Source organism: Hippoglossus stenolepis, chromosome 13 (genome assembly GCF_022539355.2).
Source record: "Hippoglossus stenolepis isolate QCI-W04-F060 chromosome 13, HSTE1.2, whole genome shotgun sequence".
Lineage (NCBI taxonomy): Eukaryota > Metazoa > Chordata > Actinopteri > Pleuronectiformes > Pleuronectidae > Hippoglossus > Hippoglossus stenolepis.
The window spans coordinates 8,677,683-8,697,635 of record NC_061495.1 but is presented as its reverse complement, the minus strand read 5'-3'; the positions used below and the strand labels follow the sequence as shown (position 1 = coordinate 8,697,635).

Genomic DNA, 19,953 nt, shown 5'->3' with positions numbered 1-19,953 from the left:
GGGTAGTGTCTGGCATACCGTGATGGCACACAGTAGGAATTTCACATGCATGCCAGTGTTGACGGCTCCCAACCAGTACTGCCCTTTTGTGGTCTCCACCCCTAATCAGTCCGGCCCTGTTTGTTTCACTGTCACTGTTCCCATTGTGTCATTTATTGGCTGCAAAAGAAGCCTTGCTCAGCAACAAACAGCAGACAAAGTTAGTGACTGGCTGGTGAACAGGGCTGAGCATCTAGCAGACACGTCAGATAATGCTCAAAGGAGAAGGTGGAGACCAAATACAGAGCTAGAAGGAGAGGAACTGTTGGACTTGAATTCACCTGGGGCTACAAACATGATTCCAAATTAATGATCATTTAAATACATCGCTCCTGGATGAGTAAACACAAAACTCTTTGCTAATAGTTTTACTAAAACCTATTGGAAAATAATTATGTGCCACTTTTGTGTTGCTGAAAAATTCTGTCAATTTAAGTTCAACAATATTAGGCTTTCATCCATGCAACACTTTTGTGCTAGTATTTGTGGTCACCCCCACTCTTGCGCTCTGAGAGGTTGTACTCCAGATATTTAGCCTGCTAATCTAGTCGGAGGAGGCAACATGCCGGCGAACCTCTCGAATCAAGTCTTTGAAGAGTTCACACATACCGACTGGTGACTGCTGATTGAACGCTGATTTGGCTACTATCTGGGGCTTTCGTTAGAGATCTGCAAAGATTTATCTGCAAGTGAAAAATTGGCTAATAATTGTGTGATGTGAACTAGGCATTACCGATCCAGCGGAAAGATCTCAAGTTCAGCATCAAACATCATTTCTCCACTTGCAAAGAGCTCACTCCAGCTGTGGAAAGCAAAAGTCATTGTTAACTCCGACACTTTCTTTGCTCGTATCGAAGTTAGTATGATAACCAGCTAGCCCCTGGCTGGGCTGGCCCATCTTGTCATTTTGCAGTCTGCTCTGAAAATTCAGAGGGTGTATTATTACTTCTTGTCTTGTAAATGCAACAATGACTGTAGTACTTGTAAGCGACCATCACCAGGACCAACAGTGGAGAACTCACACTTAAAGCACCTTTAACATTGTGCATGGAAGAGGTCCCTGGAGTCAGTGCTCAGTATTGCATGCACCCATGGCTGTACATGTGTAGGTTGATGTTCTCCTCTCTGCTCCACCCTAGGGGGCCTGTGTCTAGAGGCCAGGCTGCTCCATACAAACACGTCATGTACATCAAAAGCAGAGCTTGAATTTAAAAACAAATCAGAGGCAGACTGTGAATTGCTTCAGGCAATTTTGATCATGGTTTGTTTTGAGCAACAGTTTTTTTTTTTCCTTATGTTTTACTATTTGCTGTTATTCAGTGTCATCCTCGCCTTGGGCAACAGAATGAAGCTTCTCAGAGAGTGTTCCCTCAGGGCCAATGCAATAATCAAGAATAGGAAAATGAGTTTACTGTTGCAGTGCAAATCCTTTGAGTCACAAAAGTGCATTGAGGATAAGGTGCAGTGTAAACCCTGCCATGGGAAGAATGTGCTCAAATGTCATTAAATCACTGCAAAGTGAACTCCTATAAACTGAATTTACACATCTAATCAGCCAAACTGGGTTTATGTTGTATTGTGTTAGCAGTAGCTGATTAACATAGAGATTTATTGGTTGATCTTTGTTGTGCCAACCCAGAAAAACACAATGTTTAACTGTCCTTACACAGCACAGCTTCACAGACAGTTTATTTACTTTCTTTACTTGGCAGAGCTGGATCAAGACAAGTTGGACTGAATTGAGTTAACTACAATACTTATTATTCAGCTGTTGTAGAATTATATTTCTATTCTGGGCAACACAGAAAAACGAGCGCACAAGTATAAATGCTCACAGTGGCGTGGGCCACTTGTCCAGTGTGAGCTCCGTGTCAATCCTATTTGCAGAAGTATGAATCAGGCTTAAGGCAACATGTGAATGATAAAACAGCTTTATCGCCCCCTGGTGTCTCATCCACGTTGGCGGATGGGACATGTACCAAACTAAGTAGAGAGTCAAAGAATACGTCAAATAAAAATGTCCAAAAGTTTCTGTCATTTAACTATTTGATGCTATGACAATGGTGTGAAACTTTATGACTGACAGCTTATGACTGTGATTGGTCGAGCAAGTGTATCAGTGGGACCTTGATACCGGGGCTCTAAACCGCAGTCATTACTTCACAGATGTCAAAAGAGGCACATGTATCTGCTATATATATTTTCTTTCAATATTGTATAAGGAAGTGAAGACACGTCATCCATCTTTATAGTCTATGGTTTGAAAAGGTGCATTCAGCCAGTGTTGGAATGTAGCCTACACGAGTCATTCAGTGCACCGTACTTGCACTTAAATTTATGCATTTTTCTGATCATTTATGCTTCTACTCCCATGCAATATTGTACGTTTATACTCCATTATTCAATTTTTCTCACCAGTTATTTTGCTGGTTAAGAAAAGCAATATAATCAGAAAATGGATTGTGTTGTAATATTACATGTTAAGATGAGACAAATCCCTGGGGAAATTTACAAGCTAACCTTTACTTGCCCGTATATAATAAAATGACACTCACCTTCACCAGCCGTGATATCGGAGGGATGTAGATATTAACGCACTATAATTATAATCCAGTTATTTAATTACATTTTTTCTCAAATGGACTATTTGGCATAATGAGTACTTTTACTTTTGTTACATTGAGTATATTTGAGAATACACAACTTTTAGAGTATTTATGTTTCTATACTGTGTGAATGCCACTTTTACTGAAGTGCTTCTTCCACCACTTCCTACAACTTTCTACATAAAGTTTGTAAGAGTAGTTTTTATATAAAGCTTGACGACCACTTACTGAAAATGATGCTTGTGTTAATAATTATAACAATGGGACACACACGCCACAACCAGATAGAATGTGCTGCTTTATGAGAGGTCTTGTCGTTACATTGGCCCATTTAAACAACATGGTAACTATGGTAATTATGAATCCAGAATAACACAGTGCAATGCAGTTGCAGTGTTTAATGGACTTTGGGTGGCATTTTCCTTTCAGCCCTAAGTTTTTTTATTTTTTTCCCATCAGTTTGGGTTCAGTCCATGAGTGGGGCAGTTCTGTATGGGCTGGCACTTCATTGTGAACAGGACATTAGTGAACCCATTAGCGTTATAAAGTCTCATTGTCTCTGTCAGTTGTGCTGATGCGGTCTCGTTCCAGCTCTTTGCTTGTGATGAGTACAGATGGACGGAGCTTGTTCTCTCTGGACAGGGGGGGTGGATCATAGCTCACAGTTAGGCCCCCTATACACTACAGTCACACCTCATTGACCACTATTACAGCAAAGGAAACCAAATCATCGCAGGGGGTTGGCAGCAGAGGACCTACTCTCGACAGTTTGCCCTCTTTGATCATCAGTCCAAGTCATCACCAGCATCACTGTCTCTCCACAGGGATGAGAGATGATTAAAGTCACCTGCAATATGTTCTATTTTTAATATTTATCAGTAGTTTTAGTAATAATAGAAAATGCACAGTGAAAAAAACATTTCAGCCAACCGTCTGCTTATATAGATTGTTTTTGGTTATTACAGCAGTGACTTAAATATTCAATTCTGTGTCCCCATCACTCACAAATCCACAGTACACACATGTTGTTACCTCCAGTCCATGTTTCCAAAATCACCTCTTTAACCGAGAGGCACCACGACGTTATCCACATTTTATAGCCGCAGTACATCTGCAATGTGACGTTAAGAACCTGATCCGTTTCGGTAGAATGTGCGGCCTTCCTCAAGCTAAACAGGCCGCGGCGGTCAATGTATTCTACGCCACATCCCGCCGTCCTCCAATATGTTTGCACATTGTGCCGCACAAAGTCAGCAGTCGGGTTGGCAGCCTCTCTGCATTGTTTGGTGATTGTCCGCGAGCTAAGTGGCGGTGACGGATTGTGATGTTGATGTATTTACCTCGTCTGTGCTGACAGGAAGCTGCTCCTCTGTTCTGATTGACTGGGTCTCATCACGGCAGCCGGCGTTGCTTTGTTTAACCCGGTCAGGTTGGGGAGGGTTTGCTTACTCACTCGATGAGACGTCCATGAAGATGAGAGGAAGACCTTCCCTAATCTTGGCTGACATTGGTGGCTTGGCAAGCAGGGCAGCTCACTTATAGGGCTGCAAAAGGATGGAAATGAAGCTACACTTCGTCTGGGATAAAGTTTTCTGTACTGACATGCCGACCATAAGGCCGCTAAATCACATCGGTGCTGATGTAATATTAAATTGTATTTATCCGTATATATTTAACTCTAAAAATGTGTAGTTTAAGTTCCCTCCCCACCGAAAAAAGGTGAAAACAAAACCACTATAAGTTTGATCTAAAATGTCTCCCAGAGGAACAAATCAGGTCATCACAGTAATAAATGGATTTTTTTTAATGCCACGTTTTACAGTTGATCTGTCTGCAGTGAATTTGCTGTTGACTATGTTTTTTTAATTTTTTTTCCATTATTGACTTTCCATGGAGCAACCCCAGGATTTGTCTGCAGATTGTATCATCACCAGACAGTCTGTCTGCTCCTCAACGCAAGAGGAACAGACTCACTGGTTAAAACTGCACATGCTGTCTTTTTCTAATAACTCCTGCTAAAGGGTCCGAGAACATGATATCACAACATGTCCACATGCTGAAGCAGCATGTCTTTTCAACGTAATAAACTGTACTTGAATCGACGGATTGAGGTCAAAAGTGAGATCATATTTTTCATTGTTGTTGATCATTGCTTTCAAATGGATCCCTACATGCGTTAGTGTTAAATTCAACAAACCACGTGCGAGACATTTACCACAAGCTTCATCTTTTACAACCCATCTAACATGACATATACTAAACATAATTGTGGCACAAGTATATTTTACCTTTTTTTATTGTGGAAAGAAATTGTGAAACCCTGCACTTGAACCATGCACACATGAAGACACACACACCGCACACGCACGCACACACACACACACACACACACACACACACACACACACACACACACACACACACACACACACACACACCTTTGCCTTGTCAGCTAACCCCCTCTAGTGCCGAGCATCCGGCACAGATGCGCACAGTCTCTCTCTGTAGCCGCCGCTTCATCTGCTCCTCCGCTGCATCCCAACCATTCCTCCGTTCACCGCTCACGCGTCTCGCTGCTGCCGCTGCGCACCGGGCCGGACACGGGGAACCGGAGCGGACAGTCCGCGGCACGACCGGGGATTTTCCGAAGTCCGCCTCGAAATCCGTGCGCCACCGCCACGGAGACGCATACGGAGCAATTTCAGCGCGTCTTTGAAACAATGCAATAGCGCCGAGTGAAGTCCACGGGAGACCCCTAAAGTTGTTCGGAGCCAAGTGTTTGTCATTGCGCGTAAAAAAGAATTTATTTCACTTTAGACAGATAGATTTTTATCCAAATTCTGTGCGTTCCGCGTCGCCGCCGCAGGGAGAAGGATGGATCTCTTGCCCCGTCTTCCAGCAGCTCTCCCCGGCCAGGACCACATGTAAGGACCGGGACCGGCGGATCGGTCGCTTGTGGAGGATCAGTTTTTACCTGTCGGCCAGAAGAACCCGAGGTCAAGGCGCTGATAGATGCCGCTGGAGACATGAGTTGTGGAAAGAGATTCGGGCTTGTTTCTGCCTTTCTGGGAATTGTGCTTGCGCGCTTCAGCCAGTGCAACCAAGGTGAGCAACCCCACTAACGACCCGCACTCATTCACAGCACTTTGTTTAGCCACAGATAGTGACTGTGATGTTTTGCCTCTGCCCCTCAAACACCGTGAAGGTGTGAAGTGTTTGCGATGTGCACGGTGATGCTTTTACTTTAACAGTTAAGTGACCGCGCTAATGAAAATGTGACAACTCACCTCTGAGGAAAGGTCTTAGTAGTGCTAGAGACAACATGGATTCATTCAATGACTGAACTAAAAATGTGGCACATATTATGTAGAGAACCTATAGTCACCTTAGATATAAAATACAGTGCAATACCTGCTGTTTTTATTTCCATGCCATTGCTGTTAATCCTTCTAATAATCTCTGATGTTGGCACATAAACGCACCATGAATCAACCCAGTCAGATTAGAAGTTTATTATTTTCTAAATATTGCCTTAGCTCAGTTTTTATTAAAAAAGAAAAAAAGAAGATAACATGTTTTATGGAAATCAGCTGCTGAAGTGACAACCCTGAGGCTTCTTTAATTACACATTCTCCATCCACACACATACACACACACACACGGACAACACACACACTGTCCAGCAACCGAAGATTGAATCATTATGTGGGTGACAGTGTGAGATCGAGCAGACTCACAGATCTGTTTTGTGCCGGAGCTGTTGCAGTGTTTTAGATACAGTAAATGTTCCTGAGCTGCCAGTGATGACTTTATTCACTCTCTCTGTGTGTGTGTGTGTGTGTGTGAGTGTGAGAGAGAGAGAGAGAGCAGTGAAAATGTTCTCGTATTCACTATATGCTTTTGCTTAAGTGCACATTACTGCATGTGGCATAATGTGAGACTATCTGTAGGTGGATGTGTGTGATTGTGTAGTACACAGGGCAACACTTGAACTTGTGCATAAGCGTATAGTCCACCTGCCTATAGGATCTGTGTGTGTGTGTGTGTGTGTGTGTGTGTGTGGTGTTGTGTGTGTGTGTGTGTGTGTGTGTGTGTGTGTGTGTGTGTGTGTGTGTGTGTACACAAAGAACATAGAGGTGTGTGACCACGTTTTACACACACACACACAAACCATCTGAGAGGTTTAAAATAGTCTTATTGATTGTGTGGGGACACAGCAGGATTTGCCCCCCCCCCAGGTTATATTTTATTGTTCTCCGAGTTCAATAAGAGTGATGCTACTCGCTGTTCTCCTGGACAGCTGCTACACAACAGCCTCACTCTGTGTTTCTCTCTGCCACAGATTGAATGATTGAGCTGAGGTCTGCTTTCTATTGTACTCCAGTCCCTCATATCGACTGGTCTGGGACCTCGGCAGCACACTCGCAGTCGTCGGCTGCAGGAAAAACTGATCATAACTCCGATGTAAAAGAAAAGTCACTGGTTAGGTGGCGAGGCGTTAATGTTTCTCACCTTGACACAACACGCTGGTTTCTCAATGTATCGTTTTTCCAATTGGTCAAACTAATGCCAGAGGGTTTGGATCAGCGGATTCACACTTCACTGCTGGTTCCAGTGTTGGGATGTAACTAAGTACATTCACTTTATCAGAGTACATTTCTCATTTACCTTTACTTTACTTAAGTAGATTTATTTCCGGGTACTTTTCTCTTGTACTTCACTACAAATATCAGAAAATATCAGTACTTTTCTCTACTTATTTTTTAAAAGGGACCAATTATATGAGCGGAATCGGTCCACTGATCCAACCAGAGCAGGTAGGTAACATTAGACTCCGCCTCCTCCCACAGCAGCAGTATAACTTGTGTAGTAGAGCGTTACATTAAGGAATAGGAGACACTCGATATGTACTTTTCTTGTACATTTTTGTCTATTTACTGGTACTTTGATTTGAGTAAAATGTTTGAGTGTTTCCTCCACCACTGCCTGGGTTTGCATGGTTATTGGAACAAGCCTAAAAAAAAGTGTCTCACTCAGTTCACGTTCATATCCGTCCACCTAACGGCTGAGAAAATGAAACACATGTATTTGTGTGTTTCCTGCTCGGCTACAGTCTACACAGTGTGTGTAGGCTGAGGGACAAAACTCAACACCGTTCCTCGGAGGCGTTTCGGTGTCGACTGATGCTTCTGGACACAGACAAACAGGATTCCAAAGATTGGGGGATTTCACACACAAAATTGGAAGATGTCCTCTATTTGGAGAACAATAAAAAACAATCACTTTTTTTTTTTTTGCCTCTCGTCTGTGTCTGCCCCCACAGACACAGATCAGACAACCCCCACACACACACACACACACACACACACACACACACACACACACACACACACACACACACACACACACACACACATAAACTCAGCTGGGATTGCAGACAAAGCTCCACTCACTCACTGCCACGTTTGAACGAGCCTTTTGCTTCCCCCATCACTTCATCTCCTCCCGTAATCTTTACTGTTATAAATTTTCCCCCTTTTTCCCATAAAGAAGTGATATTTATCACAGTGAACATCCGCAGATCTCATTAACTAACCTGAATTCTCGAGCCCTTGTAATTTTCCTGAGCAGGAGATTGCTCGGACCCAGTGAATCAAGAGATTGTGTCTTTGTTCCTCACTTCTGACGTTGCCCGGGTCGTTATTTTTTTCCCTGACTGCGCGATTCATGCATGAAAAATCAAGAAAGGAATCAATCCTTGGAAAATGAAAGAGTCACATGAAAGCGCCACGTATGAATGTTTTATTTTATATTGCAGCAAATGCATCTGATTGAGGCTCTGCTGGGTCTTTTGCTTGCAGGAAACTTTTTTAGATGAGGAGGAGCTTACAGTTGTTCAGTGCAAGACTCAAAAAAGATCCAGCCATAAAATTATCAGGGAAATTATAATTCAAGCTCTTTACACTGATTTGTGTGGATGGCTGATTAAAGCGTGTGATCTCCCTGGCACCCCCCACAGAGGACTGATCTCACCGTCACTGCTGCAGATGAAGGAGAGATTCAGCAGCCGTGTGCTGTCAGAGAAAATCAATCGAGCAGTCAAACCCAGAGCAGCCACAGAAGTGTTAACTCTGCACCTTTGACTCACAGTAACCCACTGTGGATGTTTGTGTGTCGTGTGCATGTTGCACAGCGGTGTCTATTTACAGTTTTATGATTCAGTGAATGTTTCTGGGGTCAATTTGAAACCACACACACGTCACAAACAAACGCACACACAGGTTGGCACAGCTGTCTTTATTAGGGCTTTGCGTTGTCCTCCATTCCTTGTGGACAGCTTAACAGTTTTGCATCTTGCATGATACAAAGTCACTATTACACATTGTTCCCAAGATGTACAAATCAATAAGTGCACAAATTCAAGTTTCAAGAAGATTTATTGTCGTTCCAGAACATGAGGTACCTGAGAGGGAACTAAACTAAGAACTGACGAAGCAGAAGCAGCAATAAAATGAAATTAAAACGATAGAATCTCAAACTAAACAAGGAATAAAAACAAATGAGTATTGATAAATATGAGTATAGATATTCAAGTAGTGTTGTCACATGAAAGAGTCTCTGGTGTGTGGGTGGTATTGCACATGAACGACTCTCAAGTGAGTGGCAGAGTTTGTGAGTCTGACAGTCTGGCAATGTTTGTTGCTATTTACGCTGCAACGGCCGGAAGCTCAATGCGTCAAAACGTGCAGCGTCGGCATCTAGGCTGCCAAAAATAAAGAAGTAAAAGAACAAATTAGCAGGTTCACCGAGGTGTCATGTTTCCGTCATTGCCGATTAGAGCCTGATTGGATAAAAGCCTGTGTCGGCTGCAGAGTCATTCCACCTGCGAGCGAATGCTGCTTATGATCCATTCCCATTGCAAACCAAAGCCAGATGTTAGTTTGTGTTTTCTTTTTTTGACCAGTGGAAAAGGGGCTTGATTAATGTCCAACCCAAATGTTAACACAACCACAACCCATCCAGAACCTTACCCAGGACATCCGAAATTATGTTTTGCCTCATTAGGACCAGGCTCATTTAAAATAGTTTTTGTGACACTCACTAGAGATGCATTATTTTCTTCATATACGTCCACAGCTGTAAAACGTGGTCACACACCTCTATGTTCTTTGTGTACACACACACACACACACACACACACACACACACACACACACAGGTAACAACGTGAGGACTACATGCTGCTACATGTAATGAAAGGTCTTCCCTGTAGGCCCCCTGCAGAGAGAGACGATTATAACTCCAAGCTGCAGACGGTTCATTTTGTCGAGGCTCGGCTTCCTCAAAGTCTTTCCTCGATTAAGATAATGATTGTTGAGTTGCACTGTGTGAGAACTTAATGGCGCCCTAGTGAACAAGATTAACTTCATTGTTGAAATAACTCCTTTAAAATCACAAATGGGATGAGTAAATATGAATGAATGCTGTTTAATTTTCTGTTGTTTATATGAATAAAGAAGCCACGCTGTTTGTGCTGCTTTCAAAACACAGGGTTTCAGACTGGTGAGACATCCCAGTGCTTTATGAGAGTCAATCTGAAATGTGTTTGAGTTAAGTGCGTTACACACCCGTGGTACAACCACACAGGTGTTTTTGCCTAATTTACAATTTGGAAAAATAACACTTTGACAGATTCAAATCTGAATAAGGCATCAACCTGCTCACTGTTGTGTTTACTGTATTTTTGAAACTAGTGGCGTCCTCCGTAGTTGAAAATTACTTTTGCAAATGAGATTATGTTTTCAATTAAGTTTTTCTGTTAACCGGAAAAAGGAAAAGTTACCAAACTGATTTTCTTACAACTTGGTGGAAAGGTATGGTCCAACAAAGAGCCCTTTACATGTTGGCATGGATCTGAAAGAAGCAGACCCAGGAATATTTAAAATCAATTGTTTTAATGTCGCAATGCTTTTTAAATAACATTTTCATTGATTTTCCTTGAATTAATTCATGGGTCTTGTTAAAAAGCATATTTGAGGGACTGATATCTAACAGTGTGTGTCATTTGATGATGCTTGGTTGAATTGAAAGGGACTGTTGGATCTTGTTGGAGGCGTGCCTTCTATTCAGTGCCAGTCTAGTTTATGTAATGCTTTGACAATGGGTTAGTAATCCTATCAGTGTTGTTAAATATCTGCAAGATTAAGTAAATGGAGAAAAATTACATGTTCATGAGTCTGTTGCCATGAGAGCTGTAATTGTGCTTTTCTCCATAATACTGCTATGAAGTATTATTAAAAGCGTATAGCTCATAGAGCACTGTTGCACTTTGTGGTTAGTTGTAGCTTCAGTCTCATGAGTAAAGTCTCTTTGCCTCTGAAGCCAAATGAAAGAATAACACCTGTTGTGACAGAAAGGCAACATGTCACACTCAGTGTGCAGCAGCAGCACTTGACCTTGTGCATTACTGCTAATTCCCATTTTATTAGCATGGATTCCCTTCACAAATCCCTCATATAAAAATAACTTAGAGCTCATATCACATCTAATCAAGCACATTCAAAGATTTTCTTTTGCTGTCAGTGAGCACGTTGTCGACTGGAGTGCGGAGATGTGTGGAAAATGCTGTCATGCCTGTCAAGATTGCTTCTGCCACAGATAATGTCACAGCATATCATCCCCTCATCTGCCCGGCACTTTGTTTACACCGTTAAATGACAATGTGCGCTCATCACTTAAACACTCACCCAAATCAATGTTCATCAAGTGCTGTTGTTCGTCTTTTAACGAGACAGTTTGCCAGACTAGGTATGTAAAAAGGGCTTCAAATTAAAGGGGTTTGTTTTTGTTAGGAAGTTAAAAAAAAAAAGAATAGAAAAAGAGGTGTCATGTTTTCTACAAATATTTTTACCACAACAGAAATGAACACGTATAAAACCTGGTAAGAAAGATTTACTGTCACAACATACTAAAATGTCTAAAAACTTTAATAGCTCTGCAAAAAAATCATATAATTTACCAAATCAGCCTCAATGAATGCTGTAGAATCCAAACTGTGATCTCAACTTTTTATAGTGCAACAAATCAGATGATTGAATGATTCCAGGACCTTTTTAGACCTCTTACCCTAACCAAACTAAAAAACAGCCCCCTGGTGAGAATACCCTCATGCGAGCTTTTCAGCGATTTACACCCATGTGAGATGCACAATGACTCCATTAGCACCTTGTTTTTTCCAGCCACAAAACATTTTGGTAAGGCTCAGGCAACAAAAGTTGTTGATCAAGAAAAAAAGATACTGGTTTGGTTTAAGTTTACCCGCACATAGAAAACAGTCACTTTTCCAGGAGAACCCTGAAATCTGCATGTAAGTAGTCCCACTGGAATAGCATTGTTGGGTATGGACATCCCAAAGAAGCATTGTTGCTTTTGTCTGAATACTCAAACTGCTCCAGATTAAAATTTACATGAGCCAACAGTGAACGAGACCAGCTCTGGGTTCTGTTGTGAGCGCGGTAGTTATTTTGGGGTGTTTGCGTGGCCTGCGAGGGCTGTAGGCCAGACAAGAGATGTCTACTTGTGCTCCATATATTTATGAGTTGGTCGGCTCATGTTCTATTTATATCGAACCAGTGGACGTCCCAGAGGACCCTCAGCTCCAGGCAGGGTCTGTGGGTGCCTGGCTGAGAGATGGCTTTATGGAGGGATAGAGAGAGAAAGAAAGGGAGAGAAGATGGATGGATGTGTATCCTACGCAGGCAGTTTTAGAGTTCATGCGTAGGCATGCTAAAAGCAAAGCAAAACACACACACACACAGACACAGATAAAAGTGTACCATTTTTATTGCTATTTATTTGACCTCATTAATCTTTATCTCGATGTCCTTCACTGACCTCTTTGATTGTTGACCTGTGCTTTTCGGCACATATCGTATCGGATGTTGTTCGTGTGATCGTGAACGGGCCGAGCTGCAAACGAATCGCCCTCTTTGGGATCAATAAAGTTGCCTGAATCTGAATCTGAAAACGCACATGAAAACATGAACAAATGAACGAAAACAAGCCGTTATGAAATATTACAACACGGAAGCAGGAACCTTGTGGATGAGGGACGACCTTCTGTGCACGGCTGCAGGTGTCAGGTCACACCAGTAATTTGTGTAATGTCAGTGTCAGGGTGCCGGAGGTGTTTCATTGCAAAGCAGCTGTCATCATCCACATGCACAGCCTCCGTGATGTTGGGCCTTTTTCTTACAGTTTGGTGCAAAGTTTTGCAAAGGCTGATTCAACACCTCCATGAAACTTTTCCATCTAGATCAGACTATTTTTCTTAGCTCCTACGAAGTTTTGACCCGCTGCTGTTGTGTTCCCTGCTAGATTGCTTCCTCGCTGCCTACTAATGTACATCAGCTGTTCTTTATTTATGGCAAAGCGAGGTGTGAAACCGCTCGCTGCAGTGAGCAACACCGCCAACTCTCAGCAATTAGGCCAATCTCCAGGGACCGTGCTGTCTACCTGCCCACAGTAGCCTAAAGGTGTCCATTAACACTGGTGGCAGTGCCAGCACGTCCTCCAGCCTGGCACTGGCACAGACGAGGCACAGACGAGGCACAGACCCCGGTCACGGGTTGAAAAAAGACACACAGGGCGCTGGAATTGATCCAACATGGAGGAAATATCAGACCAAGCTATAGCCAAGTAGAGAGGACAAGATGAGGAGATAAAAAGATCGGCATGGAGCCTTTTCTTGTGTGTGTGTGTTAGAGGATGGTCAATCGATAGAATAATCTGCTACATTTTCTTAAATCAATGTTCATTTTCTGCATCTTTTCTCACATTGATGTAACACAACAGGAGTTATTAGGTGCTTTACATGTTCAAAGCTCAAAGTTTCTTGTTAAGTCTTTGCTGTGAAATATGATCTGGTGCTCATGATTTGATGTGCTCTGTGTGTCGGATAGTGGGGAAATAAAGGTTGATGGTATTTATTTATCCTTTATTTACCCGGGAAGGTCCCGATGAGATACAGTTAAGCTTCTGCCAGGGAGTCCTGGTCAAGATGGGCAGCACTGAAGTAAAAAAGTCACGATTCTGTCCCTCTGTGAACTTTAGAAAGACTGGAACTTTTTGATATATATATATATATATATATATATTTCAGCCTGTCTCTTCCTCTTGCTCCCCCTACAACTGTGTCCGCTAATTTTTGCTGAGTCAGATTTGACCTCTCCTCAGCTGTCCGTCATGTGCAGCATACAGATGACATTTCTATAACGTTGAAATACAGCATATTTTTCTCAGTCATTGAAACCTCACTAATGATCCAGGTTTCAGGATGTTTTTTAATTTATACACTGACACACGAGTTCCCGCTTCATGTCTTCCTTTATACGTGAATGGACTTTTGCTCGTGAGACGATGAGTGCGGGTGTGTTTTTCATTTCATCATTTGAAGATTCCAGCTCATCATTTTGGTTTTTCCCAACCTAGTCCTCATTAACCATGTTCTAGGCGCTGCAGGGGGATCTCTTTAGCGAAACAGATCTCCCTGTATGCTGTCTGACAAAGTTAGTGAATAGATCCTGAAGAGCACTGAGCAGCTAAAGGGACAGATTTGTCTTTTGGGGCGTCAGTGGAAAACAAAAGGCGCAGAGTGAAATCTTCATTCATTGAAAGGTGTGCTCATGTTGCTCTGCACCCTCGTGGAAACACAGTTAGCTAAGAACTTCCCTGCGTCAGTTTAAAGCAACACCATGTGATCTCTCTCAATATGTCAGTGTTGTGTTTACGGCTTGTTTTGCTGCCCCCAAGTGGTTATGATGGCCAATGCTGCTGTAATGCATTCCTTAATTTCAACATTTTGTATTAATATGAATACCTTTTATTTATTTATATTAATATTTCGTTAGTAAGAATATAGCATCAGTAATTCATAATCAAATGGGTTTAAGTTTGAGTATCATGTTCTCCGAAGTATAATGTGAGTGTACAATAACTTTATGGTTCCCTAACATAGAGTTCAATATTTGTAGTTCAGTCTAAAAAGGATGTTTATCTTTTTATAAACACTATATTATGACTTTGACTGACTACTTCTGTTTCCGTTGTGTAGATTCAATATACATGTGTCTGCTGTACAACCACACCAACATTTTTACTTTGCCTGTGTTGTAGTTGTTTACTCTGACAACACTGCGGTTTCATTTTCCTGGATTATTTCCCCTTAACTCTTGAATGTTGTGATACACATGTTGTTTCTGCTTGATCCAAAACGTTGCGGTGCAACATTGTGTCTCTGCAGCGCGTCTTACATTGAGGCAGTTCTCTGGGAGATGAGGGGGAAGTCGAGGAGCGTTTGTGTAGTTGTGTATGACACGCACACATATTCACGAATACAATGAAAACCTCAGTGAGCAGATAGAGGACCATCTCCATCAGACGTGTACCAGCTCATAAACGGAGAAAAAGTGTCCCCTCTTCCTCTCTACGTGCCTTGTTCTCATCAGAGAACATTCACAGAGATATAAATATAAATTTTCATTTTTCTTTGACATTGTATTTTACAAATTGCAATATCACGGAATTGAAGCCACCTCCTTTGGTGTACGTTGGCCTGTATTAAGTAGCCATCCCACAGCAATGATGGTAATGGAGATTTATTCAGGAAAGACTTTCACTGATGGAGATATGTGTAGGTCTAATGAGACCCCCGAGGACCACTTGCAGAGCCCCGAATGGACCTTCACGACTGACTTACACTTAGAACCCTGTCATTATCTAACTAGAAAATATGATTTGTGAGAAATCAGAGTCGGTATTAAACACACAAATATGTGATTTTCAGCGTGACATACAAGATCAGTCAAGGACGAGTTTAAAGATGAAACAGTTCTGCCTTCTGAGGAGCTGATTCTACGTTTCACAGCACGAGGAAGAACATTATTGGCTTTAAACAAGTCTCTCGAGTCTCTAGTGTTGTTTTTTTGTGCCAGCCACCACTCTCTGCCTGAATACCAATAGTTCCCTAACACCTGCTCCACCAGGCAGTGCATCTACATGGAAGTGGGATGAGACTGTATTGTTACACACACTGTGCTTTTGACACACAGTTGACAAGGTGACTGGATGGGCTTCCATGTTATATTTATGGATTTTTGAAAAATTCAACTCTAGTCTCCTGCATATTCCCTAATCTTGTCACAAGTGCAGGTAAATACATCCCCCCCCCACCTAATTTAGTGATGTTATTCTGGCATCACAGTGGATGTAAATTCAGGAAGCCATTTCTGCTTCTTTTCACTGTAAATGGCTCGACGCCGGGAGAGACTCTCTCCTCCTGAATTATTAAATCCGCTGTCCTTGAGAGCAAGACAAAATATTGTCAAGGATGGCAGAATCTCCCAGGGTAAAATTACATTGTTTAGTTTGTTTTTTTTCCTAACACCACCTGGAAGGTTAGAGCAGTCTGACAAAACTATCAGGATATACCAAGATTAAAATCGCTGCATATTAAACTCTGGGGGATTGTAATACCAAAGCTCTAATTTACATGAATTAATACTTGGCATAATGAAACATTTACAAGTATAAAAAAAGGGTTAATCATCCCTGATTATATCTCACGAGCAGCCTCATTCAGAGGCAGCACAGGAGCATATTGTTGTGAGGGAGACTCCAGTGAAGCTGTGGGTGGGAGCACAGGATGTCAGGTAGGGGAATGGACTGTTGACAGCAATCTGACTGCAATCCGTCAGCCTCCAAATTCTTCCGCTCGTAGCAAAACAAAAATGTTGCTCTCTGTGTAAACCCCACCACACTCATACATATTCATCCCACAAACCAATTTCTTCATAGTTAATATAAAAATACCCAAATGAACATGTTTATGACTGATATTTCAATTTCCAACGTGAAAATAGAAGATTTTGAGTGTGTTTACAGTTTGCTAATGATACATTTGCCCCTCTCTTCCTTTTCCCATTTCAGTTGTGCTGCTGGATACAACGTCTGTGCTTGGAGAGCTGGGATGGAAGACATATCCTATAAACGGGGTAAGAAGGACAATTCTTCACCTGATTGTATTTCTTTTGGTGTCACTATTCAGAATGAATGGCATCATGCTGCATCAATGAGATCAATTATATCGATGATAACAGGTCAGAGTGGGTAGTGATCGAAACTCTCCTGGGAAATACTGTGAGTCAGAGACAGATAATGAGCCTCGGTCTCTAAGGAAGCTCCCATTGTATCACTCACTCTTTTAATGTTCTCTTTTAAAGCCAAAGTTCAGGCCAAAGTTACAAAACTAAACACAACATTGCAACACGCCCTGCGCCAGACCATAATAGAATCACCAGGGACTGCAGTACGCTGCAGCCAATGGCTCTGGATCAGGAGGAAAGACCCCAACTGGGCCCCAGGTCAGATCAGCCTGTGGGGGGCCTGCCTGAGCAGAGGGTGTCATGTGGTGCTGAAACACCTGATAACACTAAGGAACACACTGGATGATGCATCTGTAACTTCCACTGGTGGTCGCTAATATCTGCTGGTTGGCAAATTAACATCAAGCTAGTGTAGAAGACCTTCAAACATACGAGGGATTATCAGAAATCTATTTTGTAAAAATGCATCATGGAAAATAGTGTACAACCGAAGGTCACTAAGCGAGCAATATCTACAGTACCATCATGATCATCATCATAGCAGCAGAGAGGAGGGAGGGCTGCAGGAACAGCCCGATCTGTCGCACAAATGTAAATACGAGCAGAGCAGCTCATCACAACTACAAAATGTGAACAAAATTTCTACATTTAAAGATGATAATTTAGCTTAAGCTTAGCTTTATAAACGAATAACGAGATGACTGTTTCTTTTTGACTGTGAAGATGTCCATGCAACCAAGTGATAGAACAATAATGAGTAAGACACATTGTTGAGGCAGCAAGTTCACCATCTTAATAAGTCAATTCCAATACCTGTCAATCATCTGCAACCCCTCCTTTTTTGTTTATCCTTGGGAGGGAAAGAGTTAAAAAAACGTACATGTTGCAAAAACCCAATGTTCCAGTTACTAGAGAGGCTGCATGGGCTGTACCTTATGTTGCATTTTTGTCAGTCAGCGACCCAAAAGGGGGTATTTTCATTTTGTTGTGGCAGTAAGTGCCTCCAGCTCCAGTTTTCTGTCTGCCTGGAAATCCGTGAAACAGCAGCGGGTGCCAAACCCGAATGTATATTGGCGTCATAAAATATAGATGTGCTGACAAGAAGCCGTAACATCCTGGGATCGGAAAAACCTTCATGTTTTGATCTCTGTCCTGTCAGAATACCTTCAGGACTGATTGAAAATGTCCTCTTGTTGTATGCGGTAAGCAACAAAAAGCTGAGTTGGCTGACTCGTGCCTCTTTGTTCACATGCACTGTTTCCATGCACATTAAGTACAGCACAGCCCAGTTCAAGATGGAGACTTCTTATAGGGAAAAAGGCAGAGCGGCTCCTTGACTCTGCTGACTGTGTTTGCTCCTTGTTTGTTCATGTTTAATTCTCATTTTGGCAAAAAAAACGAGGGTTAAACAACAGTGGGTTCCTGTCAGGAAAATGCCAGTGGTGTTTAACCTTCTCTTATGCAGCACCTTTCAAAATGTCAACTATTAAGTGCTTTATTTAATGAAGCAAATGCTTGTATTTGCAAGTGTGATCCGTCTCATCGCTCATCAGTTGTGAGCTTTCATGACACAATTCGTTTATTTTGTGTCAGTGGTCCCTGACATCTGATGAGGAGAAGAAAAATATCCATTTAGAATATGATTATAAATATTTCAAGATTCAATTTAAAGTGATGTACACGCTTGTCACGAGCATCTCCGTAGTTACAGCGAGGAATTTCTAGGAACTAATGCGACATGACATTCAATGCTGAAGATTCTCCCACATGTATAATGTAATGTCAATGTCAGATTAATAAATCAGGGTTGGGAAATAGCTACAATTCACTATATCTGAAAATATACAATATATAAATCTAATATTAATCTAACCTGTGCTATAAAGTTTTGGGTATACAGGCAAAATGCCCTCAATGTATTTAAAATTCCTCAAAATATGCATAATACCACAAAATCATAGCATTTCTGAGCAGCTCCCTGTTAAAATAACACATAATATATGGCTGAGACAAGCAGTGACTGAGCCATGAACCTGTAATTCCAAATAACTCAGAGTGCAAAGCCTTCCTCCTGGAAATGTTAGCAAGAGCAGGCTACACGGAAAAATGCAGCCGATACACCCCACCCCCTCCCATTGGCTCTCTCGTCAAAGCTAATGAGCGCTCACTGCCTGAAAACAGCGAGAAGACGACTTTTCTGTGACTCGCTAACTTCTGGCGGCCGTCTCTGCTTCGGCAGTGTACGTCTCTACGGCTGCAGACTCAGGTCATGTGCTGTGAGAGGACGGGCAGGGTGCACGCAGGCAGCCAGGTCGGTTAGTGACACACAGGTACAGCCAAACCACAACAGTTTTCAGCCACCTTTATTTATGAATGGCTATCAGGACGTGAAGTAGATTTTAACAAGCTTTCAATTAGGGATTAATTCTGAAGTATGAGAAAAGTAAAATATGTGGATTGAAGAAATGGAGAGATAAGAATCAGGAAAAACCAAAGCAACCAATGATGTCTGTTTGAAAGTGGCTGCACTTGGACGGAGGCTGTGTTTAATTGAGCTGTGGCAGTAAACTTTTTTCCAGCTCTTCTCCGATGTCCATCCCTGATGTAGGTTTTGACTTTAACAGATCCTAGCAGCAGGGTCCCTGAGGTCCCCCCCCCTACCACCTCCTACTCTGTCTCTATCTCTCTCTGCAAGGCCCTTAGTGGCCCATATCAGGGTTATGGAGGTGATTACATCATGTAGGTCGTGGTGACAGCCGCCCACAGCGTTGAGGAAGAGGAGAGAGAGAGAGAGAGAAAGAGAGAGGGGCTGCTGCTGCCCCCATGATTAAGCTGTCATCCCTCTCCCTTCCTCACTCATCCACTATCCTCCGATTTACCATTAATATTTAAGGCATCGGGGTGAGAGAGCCTGAGGGAAGGTGTGAAGATCTGGGGAGGTAAAATAGTTTAAATCCCCCTCGCTACCTGGGAGCCAGCGAGAGGAAGTCAATCCGCACCATATTAGACACAGCCTGGTATCAGGCCGATACAGCAGTGCACCGTGTAGCTGCCTGTCAGAGTTACCCGCTGCAGCGTCTGGTTCTGGACACGCTGTACGTCACTCCTTCCCAATGCGCACCTCAAAATAATTTTATATGCTCCAA

The 19,953-nt window shown here is 42.4% G+C and overlaps 1 protein-coding gene across 1 annotated transcript in view; it reads left to right on the top strand.

Annotated features, from left to right (window-relative positions):
• The first annotated feature begins 5,145 nt into the window (after positions 1-5,145).
• LOC118120443 (ephrin type-A receptor 6) overlaps positions 5,146-19,953 on the top strand; it is a 155,724-nt gene continuing 140,916 nt past the window's right edge. Inside the window, exons 1-2 of the mRNA XM_035175374.2 lie at positions 5,146-5,750; positions 16,632-16,696. Coding sequence (XP_035031265.2) covers positions 5,672-5,750; positions 16,632-16,696 — 144 coding nt within the window. The 5' untranslated portion in view covers positions 5,146-5,671. The remainder of the gene's footprint in view (positions 5,751-16,631; positions 16,697-19,953) is intronic.